This window comes from Copadichromis virginalis, linkage group LG23, assembly GCF_057382275.1.
Source record: "Copadichromis virginalis isolate Kocher_CV1m ecotype Utaka linkage group LG23, C_Virginalis_male_GT1.1, whole genome shotgun sequence".
Taxonomy (NCBI): Eukaryota; Metazoa; Chordata; class Actinopteri; order Cichliformes; family Cichlidae; genus Copadichromis; species Copadichromis virginalis.
This window is the reverse complement of record NC_140639.1, coordinates 9,247,572-9,268,071: the sequence shown is the minus strand read 5'-3', so window position 1 is coordinate 9,268,071 and position 20,500 is coordinate 9,247,572. Positions and strand designations below refer to the sequence as shown.

The 20,500-nt window shown below is 39.8% G+C and overlaps 1 protein-coding gene across 1 annotated transcript in view; it reads left to right on the top strand.

Annotated features, from left to right (window-relative positions):
* Positions 1-20,500, top strand: part of sh3rf1 (SH3 domain containing ring finger 1) — a 51,268-nt gene that overhangs the window by 13,622 nt on the left and 17,146 nt on the right. Inside the window, exons 3-4 of the mRNA XM_085447753.1 lie at positions 17,241-17,516; positions 18,012-18,107. Of these exons, the coding sequence (XP_085303879.1) occupies positions 17,241-17,516; positions 18,012-18,107 (372 nt within the window). The remainder of the gene's footprint in view (positions 1-17,240; positions 17,517-18,011; positions 18,108-20,500) is intronic.

Sequence of the window (20,500 nt, the reverse complement as noted above, 5' to 3'; positions counted from 1 at the left end):
GTGGCTCAGGTGGTGTTTTCAGATTTGTTGGATTTGACAAACAGCCCGAACCACATATCATAAAAGACAACGTTTCAAGAATATCAATCTGTTTTGTGGAACAATAGTGTTTGCCTACCTTTGCACAAAGAGCCAGTCTATAGCCAAACTGAGAAAGATCCAAGCCAGTCATGGTGTGGTTGAACTTCAGTAGAAGCTGAACTTCAGTAGAAGTTCACCGGGCATATTTTATCATAGTAAAATTGTAGGGAAAAACAGGGTTTCGACTAGGAACACCTGGCCGTCTATCAGTGTTGCCAACTGCTCATCCAACTCACGGGGGAGGGAACTGGAGCCTATCCCAGCTCTCATAGGTGGTCAGTCTATCAGCATTTTGCACTAATGTTCACAGCTACAACCAATTCAGAATCAGCAATGAACCTAACCTAACCACTTAAGGAGGAAGCTAGGCTACCCAGAGAGATCCTTGACAAGCACAGGCACAAACTCCACACATCCCCATCCGGCAGCTGCATTTGAAGGAACCCAAGCAACAGTGCTAACCACCGCATCATTGTTCCACCTCCTTTTAGGATGGATTTGGGCAATTTCATTGTTCCACTAAAGCTCTTTGCTTATTATGTCTCTTGCTACACATAATTCATGTAGCACTTGCCACTTTCCATAACTCTGGCTTTGTTTGGGCACAAACGAAAGATAACTGTTTGTGTGCACCTCTGCAAACGGGAAGAGAAGATGAAGACTGAGAAAATGAGGGAGGTTATTTTTACATTTCCAGCATGAAGAGAAAGTAGTGAGTGTGTAAATGCATCAGCCAGAGTGAATTCAATCTTCTTTAAGCTTGTTTACATACAGGAATGAATAATTTAGCTTACCGTAAGTGATGCACAAAAGTGGACAGATGTCAGTTTAATACAAATTAAGGAAAATGTTGTCTTTTGTTTTTTGTGAAAAAAATGCATTTAATATAATGGTTATTAGGAGCAGCAGGCTAATAAGATATATTAGGTAATGTAATAGTTGATGCTCTTTTCTTAAATCAGAAAAAGTGAAATCCAGCTTACTGTTGTGCAACAGTGCCCATGTTTAGTAGTAGTAAAAGCTGTGGAGGGGGTTTACTTACAATCCTCATTTCCTTATTTTTACTTATTTGACTATAAATGTAACTTTTATGTGTCATATAATTAAAAATATTTAAGTTATGGCTTTATATTTATTCGTTAGAAGTTTGGTCGTGTTAGATGAAATAACCATGTCGTGGAATTACTAACCACCTGACAAGACTAGCTTCTATAGATCTTTGCTGTAATGTAAAAAGAAAAAGCTTTCAGTGACTTAAACCAGGAAAGATGATGGTTAAAAAAAACTCATTGTGGTTAATCATTTGTTTATTGAATACATTCTTTGAGCTCTTGCGTCTCTTTTCTGGTTCAGATGATTAAAAAGGAGTCTTATATGACTTATTTTGCAAGAAAGTTCGTCATAATATTCAAAACTAGGCTACTGGATGGCTGTGTTTTCAGTAACTCCACGTGTGTGAGGTCTCACTTGCTGACAACACATGATTAATTATTGAAGGGGACTTGAATAGAAGAGAGATCTGACCAAGACTCATCCATTATATGCTTTCTGCACTCACATCCCACCACAAGCACTGACTTGAGAATTGCTTTCAACTTGTACCCCATCATAACTCTTCTGATTGGAGACAAATGTACATTGAGCCCAACCCCACACACACACACACACACACACACACACACACACAGTACTCTATGACTGGTCTGACACAACCTGAGCAATGTTTGTTTTAATGAGTCACAGACTGAATTTAGATCCATGAGGGCCCATTATACGGTACACACCCACAAAAACACAGGTGTGCAGGCAGTACACAAACAGACATGTGACAGTTATGTTGAAATGTTGGTGCGAGTTTGAGCCGGGCAGTCTGCTTTTCTGTTCTCCTTTCTGAGAGGCTCTGAAATTCACGCTGATGATGTCGAGAGGCCAATTAGCTATGAATCTGGACATCCTGATTAGTTTCAGAAGAGCCAGCATCTGTCTTGCTGTGAGATGATTCACCAAAGCAACATGGGATTTTTGAAATGTGAATCTCGTCAAATGTCTAATGAGCTCTGCCCATGTGTCTGCCCTTAATGGCAAATGTGGGCAGGAAATGTCAGCAACATGCTTATAAAAGAGATTTCTTGTTAATGCTTATTTTATTATATATTTAAAATGAAGATAAGTATTTATCGCCACTTGCCTGCAATTATGCAGCTCTGCTTTGTGCTGTCAAAACTGCTTCGATACACTATGCAATACATGTTCGGGGTCTGGTGGTGCCTGGCAGTGAATCTGGGGCTGGAAAACTGAGTCCATTGTGACTATTTTTGTCCTGCTGCTTTAAGGGCGTGCCATTGCTTGAAGGGGGTCTGCTTCATCTGCAGTGCCTTTTAAAATGTTGGGACTCAGAGTTTCCAGAAGCAAACTTTCATTGTAATGAGGTAATCGGTGTTACAGTCTTTACCTGTCTGTGGTTTTAATGTTGTGGCTGATCACTAAAACTAAGTTTGTACTTTATTAAAGCAGAGGTCTACAGCTTCAGGACTGACACAAGCTTATTAAATAAAGAGTGCAATGACCTTGTCAAGCAATACTGTTTCCCACACACTTGAACTGATTTGTTGCAGTAGGGGATGAAATGGGTGCGCCAAAATCTGCTGCCTCTATAGTTAGTTCTTTATTCCATGGATGAACCCCAACTCTATCATCTTGAAGTGCATAAAGCAACTGTAGTCACTGTTAGTTGAGTTGGAGTCCAGGAGAGACTCCCTGGAGAGCAGAGATATAAAATTCTGTATGAAATACCTTGAGGATCACCACAGCAGCTCCCGGTCAACTTCCTGGCAGGGAAACACAGGAAGGGCTAACCAGTTAGCAGAGACTGAACTTTAATAAGAGCTAAGGGATGGTCCACAGATAAGAAGAAGAGGAGAAATCTAAAATTCAGAAATGGGTTTCTCATGCAGGTAAACTGGGTTGTAGAGTACACGGGACTACACTTTCAGCTTATGCTAGTGAGGACGCTGAACTATTTACAGTTTTTCCCAGATTTGCTCTTTGGTTAGTTTGGGATGCCAGACACATGAAGGAAGGCTAGCAGTTACACGTTACATCTGCACTGAATTAGGGTGGACTGGCCAAATGCACTCACACACTTTGCTAAGAAAGCAAAAAATGGTCACTGCTGTGCTGCTCCTTGACTCAGAGAACAGATGCAGTGTTTGTGCCTTGGCCTTTTTCCAGTACTATGTCAATATCCTGGCTTTGTTTGTCCACTGTAGAGGCGTACAAATATCAGCCAGTGCAAGCAAATGTTCTTCAGTTGACCACTGCTCTGACATACAACAGAGCAATTGAAAGATAAGCAGTTATATGAGAAACATGCACACATTAAACAAAGATTACTGGAACACAAGATAGTAGTGGTTATAGTAGAAAAGGTAGTCGCCCAGCTTCTTGTCAAATTTCCCTTTGCCTTGCAACACCCTGAGTAAATTAAAGTCAGCTGAAGCAGAGCAGAGCAGGTGGCTCACCCTGAATGACTGAGAGAACAAAAGGCTACAGACACTGCATGCTTTCACCAACACAGTGGAGAGTAATGTGAGGAAATGCTTAGTATTCAGCTCATATTGACTAGTACTCAATACACAGATACTGTGACATTTGCGAACTAATCCCGTTGTATCTTGGATACAAGTTGACTTCCTCTGTGCTAATCCAGGTTATTAATTATTATTATATGTGACAAAAGAAGCCTGTGAGCTCAAAATCTCACTAATGATTGAGTTGATTCATTTTAATCTAGTTAATGTGCTGATTAATGAGTTGCTTTCTCAGAAAATGTTATCATTGCGTCTACAGGAGACGACTTGTAATCCGTTTCAGTACAAAAATGTTTAAATAGTTTTACAGTGTAATCAGAGGTTGTGTAATACTGTAATTAACTTACGTGGACTTTCCTAACGTGCATAAATTTAGTTACTGTTTGACAGACAGCTTGATCTGGTCTACAAGACTGTAAAGAGCTATACACGACTTCCAGTAAACCATTGTAATTAAAAACACCTGCGGCCGTGAAACAAACTGCAGTTGGTTTGTTTATGCTAACAAAACACTACAGTGACTGGGAGACCATCATACATACTGTTGTTATTATACTGGCTCTCAGGTATACAAAGTAGACTTACATGAGACCATAGTTGGTATAGAAGATTGACTTATCTTTATAGTTTAAGTAGTGAAATGTCTTAAAGCTGCATTTTTCTTAATGGCCAACAGGGGGTGAAATATGTGGTTACAAAAATCTTTCCTGTGTATAGAAGTAAAGAAGTCCCTCAGTTTCCTTTTTGACCTCAGTAAACACGTTCCTTACAACTTTATGGGCCCGATTATTAGTTTAGTTTCATATTGAATAGAACCTTTTTCTCTATTTTATAAATTTTTTGCATTTGGTAGAGTCAGAACGGGCATGCTGGGGTGCCAGTTTAGCTCAGTAGGCGAGCAGGTGACCATATTCCACATGGCCAGAGTGCAGCGAAGCAGGTTTGAGTCCAACCTGCAGCTCCTTGCGGCATCCTGTCCTCCTCTCTTTCTCCCCACTTTCCTGTCTATCTTGACTGCTCAAATATCCAGTAAAGGCATAAAAATACCCTTTACATTTATAAAAATTACTTGAGGTAATGTTAGTGGGCGAGGAAGTGACGCTCTGCCTGCAAGCTTTAATCTGTATTTTAGCTACACTGGATCATCTGATGATGTCTAGTTCATAAACTTGGCTGGGGAAGTAATTTTAAAAAGACATTTTTAGAAAACATTCCCCAGAAGAATGACATTTAAGGGTTTTAGTTGATCCCACAAGCCAGATGAAGACCTACAGGAGTACCTATGACTCTGTTCATATTGGTATTGTAATGTCTGCAGGCTTTGCGTTGTGTACAAACATGCTTGTCTTTACTTAGAAAGACGGTTATTTTTTGATGTTTATGATTAGTGGACTCAATTTTAGAGTTAATGTTAGTTAGTATTGCTCACTGTTCAGGCTGGGACCTGAAAATAGCAGCAGCAGAGGACACAGGAGTGCATAGAAAGTCCAGCCCAAGTTCTTCAAACAGAGGCAAGACTGTTATAGGCAGCAGAGGTTCAGAAAGTCTTTAGTTTTTAAGTTGGAGTCTGCTGGCAATTAAAAGGTGTTTAAAACATGAAAAATGCTGCATTGAGCAGTTCTAATCATTATCAGATTATTGTTTTTGGCACGTCAGTTGTGTGCCCCAGTGATTTCTTGCCCCAGTTGTTTTTGCGTTGCTAAATTAGCCTGCTGACCAAATGGCAGTGTGTCTGTGCCACAAAGCTATATTATAGGTTCAGGAGGGCAAGCGTTTCTTCCTCTCTTTGCCTCATTTTCTTTTCAGTCTTTGATCTCGCTCTGTTTCTTTTTAGCTTACATTTTGCTTCCTCACTCTGTCTGCTCTGAAATTTGAGTGGGTTCCTGTGAGAGCCAGTGTTAAGCACAGTGTATGAACTGGCACAGACTTAAAGAGTTCTGATCTTTCAGTTTCAAATCAGACAAGCAGACTGGGTGATCCCAGGGCCACCCAGAACCAGGCTCTACCCCTCATATGAGGCCAGCCAGGTAAAGAAATCAGCCCATATGCAAAAGGCTGCACAGAGAGACATGCCAGTTCATGTGCAAGTTGTTTTGTTTAAAGCCAGCACTTTTACCCACATGCGTAAGAGCTTCATGAAAACCGTATGTGTGGCAGATGTGCATTGTGTGTGTATATACCGTACTATAAATCCGTACCCCTTTACTTCAGAAATGCTTTCTCTCTGAGGACTAATCTGTAGCTTACAAAGTGTACTTGGGCCAGAAACATCTTTTTGAATGTTTTTACAACCTCACTGTGATTACACCACCTTTATACAGAGATATAGTTCCTAGAGCTGCACATGGTATCCTTATGGAGTTTGTACCTCAACTCTAAAAAATATTATATTCTAGTGTCCAGATTCCCACCAACCCTAAATGTACACAGGAGGGCCAGGAACTGGCAGTAAACGGTATTTTGTTTGGGGTCAGCGAGTGGTTACTCCATAGATGTGTTTAGTAATTTGCATGTAGTGGGATGAAAGACATTGTGTCTGTAAATAAATTTCAGAAAAACCCACAGACGCTTTTGCTGACCTAGGAACAGAGAAGAACATGAGGAGGAACAGGAGGAGAGTTTCAAGGGCTTCTGAAAACTTCCTGTTCTTCTCACATGTGATCCAGGCCTCCATCTGGCCTCCAGACTGCCGAGTGTTTTCTTGCCTGTAGACAAATGTGTGGGAAGCAATTTGGTATGTAGCGAGGGAAACAAACAAGCTCAGTGAGTTGTTGTAGTTGTTGGAAAGCTTGAATGGATTATTGCTCGTTTCCTTCTATACAAAATTCAGCCATTTAGATATAGGATTTCTGCCACACCAGTGCTAAACACCACTTGAACTTTATGAATTCTGATTTCGGCATGTTGATTCTGGCACAGTTTTTAGCCAGATATGAACAATTGTTTCTGGCTAATCCAGTGTAATTAGTACATACAGTTTATCTCATTTAGTCACAAATGTTACAATTTTTCAAAATTACAGAGCAGCTACCTAAACTTTACTCCCACAAAGGGTGATAATCTTGTTGAGTGTCGCACTTTCTGCAATGCTGAGTACTGTAGTTACTCTGAAAAAGAAGGTGAAAAATTGACTCTTTGGTGCAGTTCAAAAACATGAGCTTTAAAGGGGGTGGGAAGGAAACAGACTATTTTTCTAGGCTAGTTGAAGTTTCCAGCCTAAGTTTTTTTTTCTTTTTTTTTTTTAAACACCCACTATAAAGCTAGGACTTATTACTTAGATGAGCATTTTTCCTGTGTTCTGTCTCTATGCAAAGCAATGAGAACCGGCCAATGGCTGTAGTCTTGTACGATGAGCCAAGACATGAGGGTGACATTGATCTTTTCATCTAAACCTTGGCAAGAAAACAAACTGCATTTTCCCAAAACTCTCAAAGTATTTCTTTAAGGTGGTTACTTCCATTACTTTGCCACTATGCTGGGCCCCCATCTTCGCTCTCTCCCAGAGTAGGATACTGTCTGGAGTTTGAATGACTCTCTTTCATAAGATTCACTGCACTGTCAAGAGACCCATAAATAGCTTTAAAAAAAAGTCCTCCTGTGTGGCGTTTCCATAGAAACTCGAGAATGGAAGTTTTCCTTTTGTCTCAGAGTGAGAGTGAGACAACAACTCCAGATGAGTAAGCTCTGTCATGAGGCTCTGGTGTGACAAGAACTCATCTCAAGGTCCCTGTGTGACGCCATTATTCTAATGTCAGAAAGTAAAACTTTGGCATGTCCTGCTTGTTACTTCCCAGTCTTCATTTTATTTTAGAGGTTGACCTGCCAAGTGAATTTTCTACATTTCAATATTATGTAATTGAGTATTATATATATAAAAAAAAAAAAGAAACTAATTTGTGCCACTGGTAATTAGCATTACCAGTGGCACAGATTGGGACTATTCCCATAAGTAAAGCTAAAGACCTAGCACTGCTGGAGGGTAATGGCATGCTATTCATAAGCCTGTGTTTCTGTTTTAAATTTAAGAAACGATTTACGAGGAGACACACAGAAATTTAGACTATCATAATTAGTGGATGTATCTCGACGGGTAGCTTCGGTGTAGTCATCTAACCTCTCAGGTTCCAATTTTTTTTTTTTATATTGTACAGTAGATCGTACAATAATAGATACAGAGAAAAACCCAACAATCATTTGACCCCTATGAGCAAGCACTTTGGCGACAGTGGGAAGGAAAAACTCCCTTTTAACAGGAAGACACCTCTGGCAGACCCAGGCTCAGGGAGGGGCGTGGCCAATTACTGCGATCGGTTGGGGTGAGAGAAGGAAGACAGGATAAAGACATGCTGTGGAAGAAAGACAGAGATCAATAGCAGGTACGATTCAATGCAGAGAGGTCTATTAACACATTGTGAGTGAGAAAGGTGACTGGAAAGGAAAAACTCAATGCAGGCTACGTCTATTGCAGCATAACTAAGGGAGGATTCAGGGCCACCTGGTCCAGCCCTAACTATACGCTTTAGCAAAAAGGGAAGTTTTAAGCCTAATCTTAAAAGTAGAGATAGTGTCTGTCTCCCGAATCCAAACTGGAAGCTGGTTCCACAGAAGAGGGCCTGAAAACTGAAGGCTCTGCCTCCCATTCTACTTTTAAATACTCTAGGAACAACAAGTAGGCCTGCAGTGTGAGAGCGAAGTGCTCTAATAGGGTGATATGGTACTACAAGGTCATTAAGATAAGATGGGGCCTGTGGCAAACTTGATACACTCTTTGTGATTAGACATGTAAAAAAAAAATGTCAGAAGATGGAATAAACTTAAATTGTCAGTGTTGTATTATCTGAAAAATCATTTGCATCATGTCGGGTATAGCAGTTATAGTTGTTAGAGAAAAATGTGAATCGGTCAGGCTCATATATACACCAGATGTGGCAATCGGTGTCGCAATGGTTCTGATAGGTGTGTCATTGTGCATCAGTGCAGATTTAGGTTTGTAGACATGTCCCTCTCTATAAATAAAGACATACAAATTGAAGTTACAGACAAATAACTTCAATAAAGCTTGAAAGCAAGTGCTTGGTGTGAACCATGCCTAAATGACAACCTTCAACGGAGCTTAAATGAAGTGTTTTAGAGACGCAGAAAGCTGAGCATGGATACGCATCAATTCATCCATACACAAGGAGACAAATTGACTACAGATGGAAGAATTTCAGGACTCTCATTTATAGTGGGCGTTCTAAAAAGATCTCACATAGAACAAAATGTGCCATCCTGCAAGAATTGAAAAAGAACTCATGAATAACAGCAAGACACCTGCAGGAGTCTCTGCAACTTGTGTCTAGTATAAGAAAGATTTGAATGGAAGTAGTATTAATGTAAGGATACCATGAAGAAAGTATTGAACATTGAGTATAAAACATTGGAGTACATTTCGTGTTTGCAAAAGATTACCAGGTTATTTAACAACTCCTCTGTGACAATGTTCCCTTCTCACACCAGGTAGAGGGAGCATCAAGATTTCGAGTGACTTTCTTACATCGGTGCATGATTGTCTTTTTGTTACCAAGAGAACAATTAAATTGAATTTATGTAACACATTTGACAGGATAATGTCAGGACAGCTGTCTGTGATCGGAAGATTAGGAGTGGTTGAAAGAGCACATAACAAGACATGGACTCAAAGCACCTGAGTAAATCAGCGACTAGTTGTTGAAAAAGAAGAAATTAATATTTTTGAATGGCCAGGTCAGAGTCCTGACCTGGATTAAAATAATTATGCCACATGACGTAAAGAGAGCTGTTCATCAGGATATCAGAAATATTAAACTGAAACAACTGCATCTGAGGAATGATCGCTGTTAACCATAAGAAGCTACAGGACACATCTAATGGAGCTCTTTGCTCAGGGAGGCTCTACAGGTTACTAAAGTCAGGTACTTTTTCTAGCTTGGAGTGTGAAAAGCAATGTGTGTGCCATTAACTTAATCTGTAGTGTAAGTGTAAGTTACTTTGATAGCAGTCAGCTGATCTTGGCAATTTCAGAAGAGCTGTAAATGCAAGATTTTTTTTTAGGATGAAAACAGACCCACTGGTGCCACCAATAAGCATTTAATATTTGGAAGAAACCTTTAAAACGCACAGTCCATGGAAACACTGAAAGGAAATGTGCAGTAAAATAAATCTTAGGACAAAAAGTTTATAACACTAACAGCTTCAGATTTTCTGGATCAGATTGCTCACTCGTGTGGTTGGCACATTTTGTTTAACATCTTGGCTCTTTAACATCTCTCGTTCCTGGCTTTCATAAGCTTGACATCACTGCCCTTTGTATGCCCCTCTTTTTTTTGTTTCTGCATTTCATGCCAAGAAACTCTTAGCCTTTTAGACATTATGCAGAAGCGGTGATAAAAGCCCACTCTGCAATGGTCATTAAAAAGACCTTTAGGAATCAATTTAAACTAATGGAAACAAGATGGCCTGAGAATTTTTCACTCCCATCATGTGTCAGTGCTTGTGCTGCAGCGTTGGTGGCAAGATCTTCACTTAACAGCAACTTGGTGATGAACAACAAATGTCCTATGACCACCTGGTCAGTTTGGCAGATGGAGCCTGTGCTGCTCTTGTAGAACGCTTGACATGTCTTGGCCTTGAAATATTTGTTGGGCAAACCAGACGGACAGACACCCCCACACTCCTCCCCACACCCCTCCCCTCATACACACACAGTTTTGGCAGTAGTACCCCTCTGCTCATTCTTCCACCTCCTGCTGAGAATCTGGAGGTGCCCATATGGGAGTGGAGTAATGTCTGGCACTTGCACATAGGGGGTAAAGGTTTCTGTCTGCTGTGGTTACACATAACCCTTGGACTGCTGACAGAGCAAAAGTTAGCTGTATCCCTGATGTTGCAGCTGTACACACAGATTGTGTACAACAGAAGCAGTTGTTACGCAGTGTAGAATTTTTCCTGCAAAAAGAAATTCCCGGAAACCCCAAAATGTAGTTACGAGAAGAAAACCAAAGGGGAAATCCTTCGTTCTACTTCAGTGATGTAATAAAATTATTTTTGTAATTAGGCCTTCACTTATTATGCTGGATTTGATTATATAATCAAATGTTACAAAGTTAGTTCTGATCTCATAATCGATTAATCTTCTAACAACAGTAGTTCCCTGGCTCCCAAGCACACAATTCAAAGATTGATTTATAGTTGGGGAATTATTGACCGCTATGTGAAATATCACATACTGTGTGAGTCTAAGTCAGAACATCTGTGTATCGGTGAAGTTCCCACTCGCTTGAACTTCAGTCACGTCACTCTCGGTATGATTACAGAGTGATAAAGTGGTGAATGATGTAGACTTCTGTAATAAGCAAACCTAGATGGAAGATATTAACTGAACAACTATAGTGCCGTAACAAGTTGTATTTGTCTGATTCATGTTTTGTCCTTATTTTTACAGTTTTTTTTAATTGTACAAACTATTTTTGTCTGTTTCTGTTTATACGTACATGCGCGATAAACGAGTGTAGCTTGTGTTGAAAAAAAAAACCAAAACAAAACTCTTTTACAAAATAATCAGTATTAACAAAAAATAAAGGATTTTTTTGGTTAATATTAATAATTTATCAATAAGTTTTGTTACATTTTGCATTTACTAAAGCATGAGAGACATTATTGTTTATGAAATGTTCAAAAGTAACTGTTTTGTTTATTTTTGTCAAGTACATGTTTCCCACATATAGACCTTACTTGGGTAGGCAAACCCCTTGCTCTTATTTTGAAAGTCTTGGCACTGCTAACAATCTAGCTTCCCATCTCTTGTTTTAAATCCTGCTACCTGGCTGGCTAGGTCCTTGTTGAGGTGTTTCTCGTCATCTGTCTGTCTGCGGTTGGATGATCTTCAGCTCTAATGAAGTGCAGCTGGCATTCATAGTCCCTCCTCTCTCTACTGTAAGCTGGTGGACCAATCTAACCAGAACCTGCAGCAGGTGGAGAACTGGTTCATTCATATGCCACTCATCAAGGCTAAAGAGTAGAACAAAGAGTGCCGTCACCGTCTACGGCTCAAGATGGTGGAGTCTGAGTCTTTCCATGGAAAGAGAAAACTCAGTGAAGAGGCAGTTATTTGGTTCTCTATTATTTATTGTCACAAAGTGTATTCTTTATTAACTGCTTTAGAAAAGCACAGATGTAAAACCTTTCTCAAGTGCTCACACGTGCTAATGCATGAGTGCCCTGTGCCCCCCGTTACCTCCTCGAATACAGTCCTAATTCTGTGGGAAATGCTGAACTCACTGCCTGTAGTGTATGTGGACAATTATTCTCGCAGCTGTGGGTAGACACCCTCCAAACAGCGATTCTGAGCCAGGAAAAACCCTGCAGTACGTTTGATCATGTTCAGAGTTTATTTTTATTTTGGAGAGGTGGTTGATTGCATGAACCTTTTCGTCATAACAGTTTAACAGTGTGCTGGAACCATGTGCAACAGTCTCACAGAAAGGTCTGCTATATTTTCTTTAAAACGTCTCTTGCAAACATGACATGTGTAAAGGCAAGCTGTTAGTACAATTATCCCCATATGACCTAGTCTTTCCTCCATGACATTGCATACATTTTATGCCTGCCTACTCGCTGGTTGTTGACGTGTTGCTGTGCTGTAGAGTAAAACTCGAGTAATTCAGTTATAATCCAGTGTTGTGGAAGGGAACACTATAACAGCTAAATCCCTTTAGTGCACAGGTCTAATTGCATTATCTGCAATACAAGAGTTATTGCTCACACCAGCTGATGCTCTGCACATTTGGGCTTGGCTCTCTCGCGTTCTCTGATCTGTCTGTACCGCTTTCCAGTGTATAAACACAGGTTAGTGTTCACAGCTTCTAGTGCAATTTTCCCCCACTTGTTACTGCTTATACATCACACTATAACATTCATGTTTGAAAACTGGGGAGGAACCACAAGTCCTACTTTTGTGTCTGATTATTCTTTTGGCAATTACTTTTAACTATGACAATTTCTTATCCGTTTCCCTGCTTAATGTTAATCTCATTGAGCTGCATTAGCATCTTACCCCCGTATCTCCATTGCTGCTCTCCATATATCTGTCACCTCGGCACCATATATTTTACAAATCGAGCAGCGAATTTTACCTTCCAGTTCAGTTGAGTCTTGTTTCATGTTAGTAATGTTGCTGTTACCTGGATCCTGAGGATTCAAGTTGAGTTTCTTTTCACTGGGACACCCTTTTTCCTTTGCTCTTTTCCTTTGACTTTTTTTTTTTCTTGGAGCAGTTCCCACATCAGTTGATTTAGCTAGTTGCCTGTGCCTGTTTGCATGCCTTCCAGTTCAGATTTTAAAAAAAAGTGTAATGGAAGAAAATATGAATTCATAAAACCACAGTGGACTGGTGCAAACTGTGACTCTAGTTAGTCAGTCATTGTAAAAAATACCCATAAAATGCCTAAAATTCAGTAGCACAAGAGGACAGCTTCTGGGTTTGAAAAGTGAAACCTCAAGCCTTTATTTCTTATACTGACCAGCAGGTGGCGAGCACTCTGGTTGTTTAAAAAAAAATATAGTTACAAAAATGTATGGTTTCATTTGGTAATTTCAAGTCATATTGAATTTAACATAATGTTATTTTGTAAATTATGATCCCACTAGACTCAAAAACGATAATAGAGTGGGCTTTACTGTGGGATTGACATTGAAAGCTAGCCTGTGAGCTTGTAGCCTCAGTTCAAGAGATGTCCTCTGTAATGCAGGCCTTTACATTTTCTTTTTAATTATTTATAATCTGCAGTGGTGCTTTGTTCACCAGAAATTATTATTTAAGTTTTGTTTTGGGGTAGCAATAACAACTACTACAAGTATTAACAACCTAATGCGGTCTAATGGGGTTATGAAACAGCTGCCTGGTGTAACTTGTGCTTTCTCAGTGCTCATACTGTAATTATTTATACAGTGTCTGCAAACCTAAATATTTCTTTCACCACACCACTTATCTACTATTTTAGCTGAAATTTAGCAGCTGGGTGGTATTAAATTGTCTCTAAGTAACACTCTTAGTGCTTTTGGTGTTGAAAAATTAATGTCCCTCAAATGTCTTGTGGCCTGCAAACTATCTCTTTTGCTTTTTGGGGGCTGAAGTGGGATTTTGCTGCTGTTGGTAATCATGGATTATAAATGTTTAAAGAGGCTAAAAGTCATTAGCCATCTGCGTATTCTTAGAGTAGCGACCTTGTGTTACAGCAACACGACAGTGGCTGCTGTTGCTGTATAATCACTTCTATAAACTTTCACTGCAGATGTTGAACAATTGAAGGCTTGTAATGAAAAAAAGACGGCTTGATTTGACCGTGTGTTGTAGATGGCTGTTCTCTTGGCTGTCTGGCAGTTGAGCTTGAAATCAGGACAGCGCTTTTTCCACAGCAACATTCATCCAGAGATGTACACTTCCCATCCTGCCCCCAGGGAGGGGTTAAAAGCAATAAAGATGAGAATGATTTGTGTGCACTTGTGTGTTTATGTAATGTGTGTGTGTGTGTGTGTGTGTGTGAGAGAGACTTTTTTTTTTTTTTTTTTTATAGCATTCATGTGGTTGACGCTCTTTAGCTCGCCATATGTTCCTGTTAGAAGCTTCTTGTGCTCTCCAGGGTGATGTTTGGTCAGGGTTGATGGTGCTTCTTTATGAAAGTCTCCTGCAGAAACAACAGCACTGTCTCCATGGATTCACACCGGATATTAGCCCCCACCCCCAGTTTAAGACAGTCTTATGCACACTCTTGCATCTAGCTTCCAACAGCTTGTTTCTGGGAGATGATGAACTAAGTGGGTGCATTATAAAATAAATGAACATTTTTCTATACTTGAAATCATTTAACGCTACTCTAGTAGAATTAAAAAAAAATACAAATATGGAAGTAGAAATTGGAATAAGAGTGCCTCCTTTCACCAGGCATGAGAGGGAGATTGAAATCACAAATTGGTGGTAAAGGAAGTACCCCTGATGTGTGTCGCGGGTTTGTTTTCTGCTTTAAAATCATGCCAGGATTGCTTCAGAAGTACTGCGTTTCGTCTGCATCAGGTCCTTTATTTTGAAAATTGACTGCACGCCTCTCCTGCGTTTGTCTTCCTCTCGGCCTTGTCTTCTTTAAATCTTCTTTAAGTTGTTTTTAAAACTCTCTTCAGAACTGAGAGCTACTTCTGTGTTTGCTCAAATCACGAATGTTATCCTGAGTGGGCACGATCAGCTCTAGTGGACAAATGAATGAAGTTTATTGTTATATTCAGTGAAAAGCTCCATCAAAAAAAAAGAAAGCTGACAAAGCATCCATTGCTAAGGTCCGTTGACCATATTATTAATTTATCTATGCATTTTTTTAAAAAATGGTCCAGATTGATGGAATTATTTGGAAAATCTGAAATTTACATGGCTTTCAATGAGCCTCTTTCCAGTAGAGTTTTTGTACTTTATTAGCATGTTGAATGACTTTTACTGTGTACAGAAGCGATTGCATAAGAGTGCTGATTTTGGACACTGCGCTACTGCTGAAGGGTTTTTATTGAGTCCTGGCCTCAGTGTACAAACAAGTGGTTACAATTGTCCCAGTTTGAGGGGGACAAGCATTTTATATTTACAATGTAATTATATCCACTTGTTTTTGTATGGCTTGAACCTGTTCTGTCATTTAAAACAAAAATGTCAGAGTTTGCACTTTCATTTGCATTTTCATCACGAAACTCCCTGCCAGGCCTGGGTGGGCTCAAAAGCCCCGTTTCCCCCTGAAAGGAGGCCCAGTTCCAGTGCAGTGTGCAGGGGGCTGCAGCACCGCTCCTCCCCTTTCTCTGTCTCCCACAGGCTAGACCAGCAGAGTCGGAGAGCGATTGGCTCTGTGCTTCAGGCTGGGTGATTCTCTGCAGCAGGGCAATGTCACCCTGGCTCACCATCATGGTTCACTCTGTACTTTTACTCTCCACTGAGGCTTTAAACAGTTCATTAGTTTTTAACAATACTGCAGAGCTCCAAACTCTGCTTTTTTTTTAACCCCTCACTCTCTTGTATCTACTTGAGTCTTCATTGCAGGCTCTACTCTGTGTATTTTACACTATCAGTTTTTTCCAGTCTGTTTCATAGCATTTGTGATTCTGATCACTCCAAAGGGAGCAGCATGATAAATGGTGGGGGTTGTCTGGACTGAAGCCTTCCTCATGGACACCCATCCTGAATAGAGAACATTGATGCTTCTCTATCCTCTATGCTGCTTCTCCCCCTTACTTGCTGTCCCTCTTTACTTGGATTGTCATTGCCTGAATGAGCCTTTCAGGACTCTGGTCTAGCAGGCTGAGATTAAAAAAAAAAAAGTTCCTCTGCAAGATAAAGCGAGCAGGGCCCTGAGCCTTCTGAAGACGCTCTCTCCTCACAACCAGCCGCGGCCACACTATAAGTGTGAAAAGCACTTGTTGCTTTTCCTAATCTCGATAAACGGGTGAATATATGCGTAGTCCACAAGTTCTGTTTGATCAGGCTTTGATTGCATGCAGATTAATGGTCCTTTAGGAGAGTAGGTTTGTCAAAATTCAATCTTCAACCTTATTTTGAACTTGTTACAGCCCTGAATACATTCATGTAGGGGCTGAATGCATGCTTGTGAGCTACATGTCCGCCACTGCTACGGTCCTGGTGTGGATTCTGTCCAATTTCCATTTAAAATGTCAGACTTTATTAATTTTTCTTTACCGTTTTTTGTTGTTCCAACTAAAGAAATGTTAAAACTACACAACAGGAAATGTTTTGGAGCATATATGGAATTTCACTATATTGTACAATAACATCCATCCATCTATCCATTTCCTGCTTAAACAGCTGAAAAAGATAAGTAGTCGTAAAGATAAGTAGTAGTCCCACTGGCTCCAGCACTGGGCAGAAGAGACTAAACAACCCGTCTGATTTCAAGTCAGACTTGACAGGATTGGACAGGCATTTTATTTACATGACTTCTCTCAGTTTTCACACCAGGACAATTAAAAAAGCTGTTTCGAATTATAATCATTTAAAATGTTATGTTTTATAACTATTGTGGTTGCTGTCGTGCACATTTTTGGTAAGAAAACAAGATTTAAAGTATTCTGTCTCATAAATGCAAGATGCTTCTAGCATCTACTTAAGAGTCAGTTAAAAATTCACACAAGCCATTATAAATTTAAACTGTGGATAGTCCTTCTGCCACGTTATTCATCATATATACATGTCATTTAGCTTTTTTTTATCATGTTTTTTATTATTTATTTTTTGCATTAATAAGTAATGACTTCTCTAGATATCTGCTGGCTGCTGTGGAAGTCCTGAGAAATTGGCCATTGTCATCAGTACACTGACTTGTGTTTGTTGGCTGTTTGCTTTCATATTGATATTGACTCATGAAAACCCTGTCACTCTGCATCTTTGCATCATATAAGTGTGTTGTAGTTTCTCCTACACATGCTTCAGGCACAAAATGATTGAGCTTTATATGCAGCTGTCCACAACTAAGTTTTTCAATCTTTTCTCTCCCCCTCGGTTTTCAGGGCGTACCCCAGCTCCCGTGTGCCAAGGCGCTCTACAACTACGATGGCAAGGAACAAGGAGACCTCAAATTCAGCAAGGGTGACATTATCATCCTGCGTCGACAAGTGGATGAGAACTGGTACCACGGTGAGATGGGTGGAGTCCACGGCTTTTTCCCCACCAACTTTGTCCAAGTTATTAAGCCGCTGCCACAGCCGCCACCTCAGTGCAAAGCTCTCTATGACTTTGAGCTCAAAGATAAAGAGGCCGACAAGGACTGTCTGCCCTTCTCAAAGGTGAGGCGCAGCAGCACTGCAAACCCACACTTCTGCCACATGGTCAGTGTAGTAAAACAAAAATACCTCTCATTACAGTGACACTCTTTCTTCTAAGCTTTCATTTACTCAGGTTTTGTGTGTATGTTGGAATGTCAGGGTTGTTGACGCCCAGAGAAATGGTTTAGATTTTCAGCCAGACTTCTTGATGAACAGCTGTAATTAGGAACGTCTTAACTACAATAATTAAGCAGTTATGTCTGTCCAGCTGTTGGGTCATGGTCTGCTGTTTATTCTTTCATCAGTTTGTGCCACATGAGCAAAAACCTAAACAAGCTTACTAAGTATTTTTCCAAACACAATGACCCCTGTGTTTTTACTCGTGGGCATGTACCGTTTAATAAAACTTTGCACCCACCTCATTATTTCTGTTCAGTGTTTGTTCCTCAAGGATGAGCAACTCTCTTAGTTAGCAGTATCCTTAATGAGTGTTTTCCTGTCTGTCTGGAATTTCAGGACGATATCCTGACTGTGATCCGCAGAGTAGATGAAAACTGGGCCGAGGGAATGCTGGGAGATAAAATTGGAATTTTCCCCATCTCGTATGTTGAGGTAAGACGACTAACGGGACTCTACAGTGTCACCAATCGCTCCAGGAGCAGGTGTCTCACTAAGATCAGTTCCTTTGAACACCTTCCTTATATATCTCACAAAATATGTATGATACTCCGCATCCTTTTGAAATGCTTATGTTTCATTGAACCATTAAAAACGTCTTTGAAGATTTAGACAGTCGCGGTCTCACTGACAGTCTCGTGTAAAAGCTTTAGGAATAATTTAGACTGAATTAAGCAAATCTTTGCCCTTGAAAGATCATTTCATTTTCACTTGAAGAAACTGTTCACGTGAAGATCAAATAGGTGCGACTCGCTCTGCAAATGTCTGCCTCCTCTTAAATATGCACTCATTGACCACTTTATTATGTGCAGCTGGGATTTCCACACACTGGGTTCTGTAGAGTTTGCAGAGAATGATCAGTTTCCCAAATATATAATACGAAATGGAAATCGTGGATCCATCCTGCTTTGTGTCAGATGTTCAGGCTGGTGGTTGTGTTAAGTGTTCAAGATGTTTCATTGGTACATTTTGGATTAGTTATACCTACTGGGCTGAGCTGGTATGTTAGCCCTCTTCAACCTTCTTTTGATAGCAGATGTAAACCATAGGAAGCAAAAAACAAAAGTTTCCTAAATGAAACTGTTCACATTTTTGGATAATTGGATGATGATGTCTACAGCTGCTGACATTTTTTGTTTTTTGAAATTTGACCGCCTCAAGTCACGTTTTGTGGTTTAATTAGAAATCATGCACCTCTGTAGTCAGTATATCTCCAAAACTGGGCAACTCACCAAAATAATCTATATAAATTATTATAGAAACATTATAGATTTAAATGCATTTGGTGGAGACATGGTGTCCATCAATTAGATTGCGGAAGAATCTTGAGGTTAGTCTGTGCAAGTTTTTCAAAGCTGTGACAGTTGTTTTTTTGTTTTTGTTTTGGCTTTTTTTTTTTTATTGCTGTTGTATGTTTTCTGTCCTTTTATACTCATATTTTTCTACACTGAGTGGGGGTTTTGCAGAAGCAGAATGCAGTGTTTCCAAGGCTATAAATCATTTTGTATCTTAACAACTGAAACTGCAGAATAGAACATTTTGTTGTCTTCTCCCCTCGATGCTAGGCAGTCGTTTTTCTGGTTTCATAAACAGTGGCAGAATCATAGCAAATGTACAGCGACCTAAAATGTTCTTTGTCTCTGCATAACCAGTGAATATCTAGGTCATAGTTTTTTTTTTTCATCGCCTCAGGGGCTTTTTTTGCGTCTTCAGTTGTGCATATGAATTAATCTATAAAGTTGGCCTTATAATTTAATCAGATGAAGGGCTCTCACCTGGTGCTTTGCTCTTAATCCTGCATGTATATTTGTTAATGTGCTGACATGTCAGTGATGAACCTGCACAGGATCTGAGTGTAATGCATAGCTTTTATGTCCTAAGTAGACAGAGCTGCTTGGGGCAACCTGTGACAGCAAGTAAGCACACCCTGTGATTAACTGAACCCTTTTTAGTGTTGCTTCTTTGATTTATACATCACTGTCAGTCATACATTATGGTGCCTGAAAGGGTTAAAAAGCCTGTGGTTTCATAGCTGGCTTTGAACCATCAACTCTTTCAGACTAAAGCCCCCTGCACAGAAGATGTATCATGAACAGCAGAAATATTATAATTTAGTATTTGTTTGTTCAGTTCAGTTTATTTTAATGTATTAAAAGTCATCCTTAGTCATATTAGTCAAAAAAATGTGTGCACAAACCTAATGCTAATTGTGTTGACAAATTTGACTAAAGGTAAAGAGGCTGTCTTCATATTGTAGTGTACTTTAGTGTGTTTTGTAAGGGAAAAATTGTCAAAATTATTGCTTTTTATTATTTTTAGTTTGGTTAAACCACAGACACACATGCCAGGAAGACATTCAGTGACCCCTGCCCTGTAACCCCCAGTCACTGGGGGAAAAATGCTTATTGTTTGCCTACTGGTTGGCGAGAGGTTTGTGGGGGGTGATTTCTGTCACTGAGTAAAATTGGTCACAAAGAAGGTACTGCGCCAAAGTCCTTGTGATTTCTTTGATTGCTAATCACTTTGATTGCTGTGGTCGGTCATAGTTTGTATGGAATATACCGATTTGTCTGCAAATACTGGCTAACTACTCCCTGACTGATAGTAAAACTAAAAGTGCAATTTAAACCAGAACCAGAGAACTGTCTTCTTCAAAGTAAAAATTGCACCCTTTAAAATGTGTTAGCACAAGCTTTCATCCCATGACAGGAAGCAGCCCCAAACAGCTACTCACTAACTGGTCAGGGGATCCACTTTTTTTTTTTTTTTTTTTTTTTTTTTTTTTTTTTTAAACTAGCGATCAAAGGTTGCCATGGAGTTGCCAACTG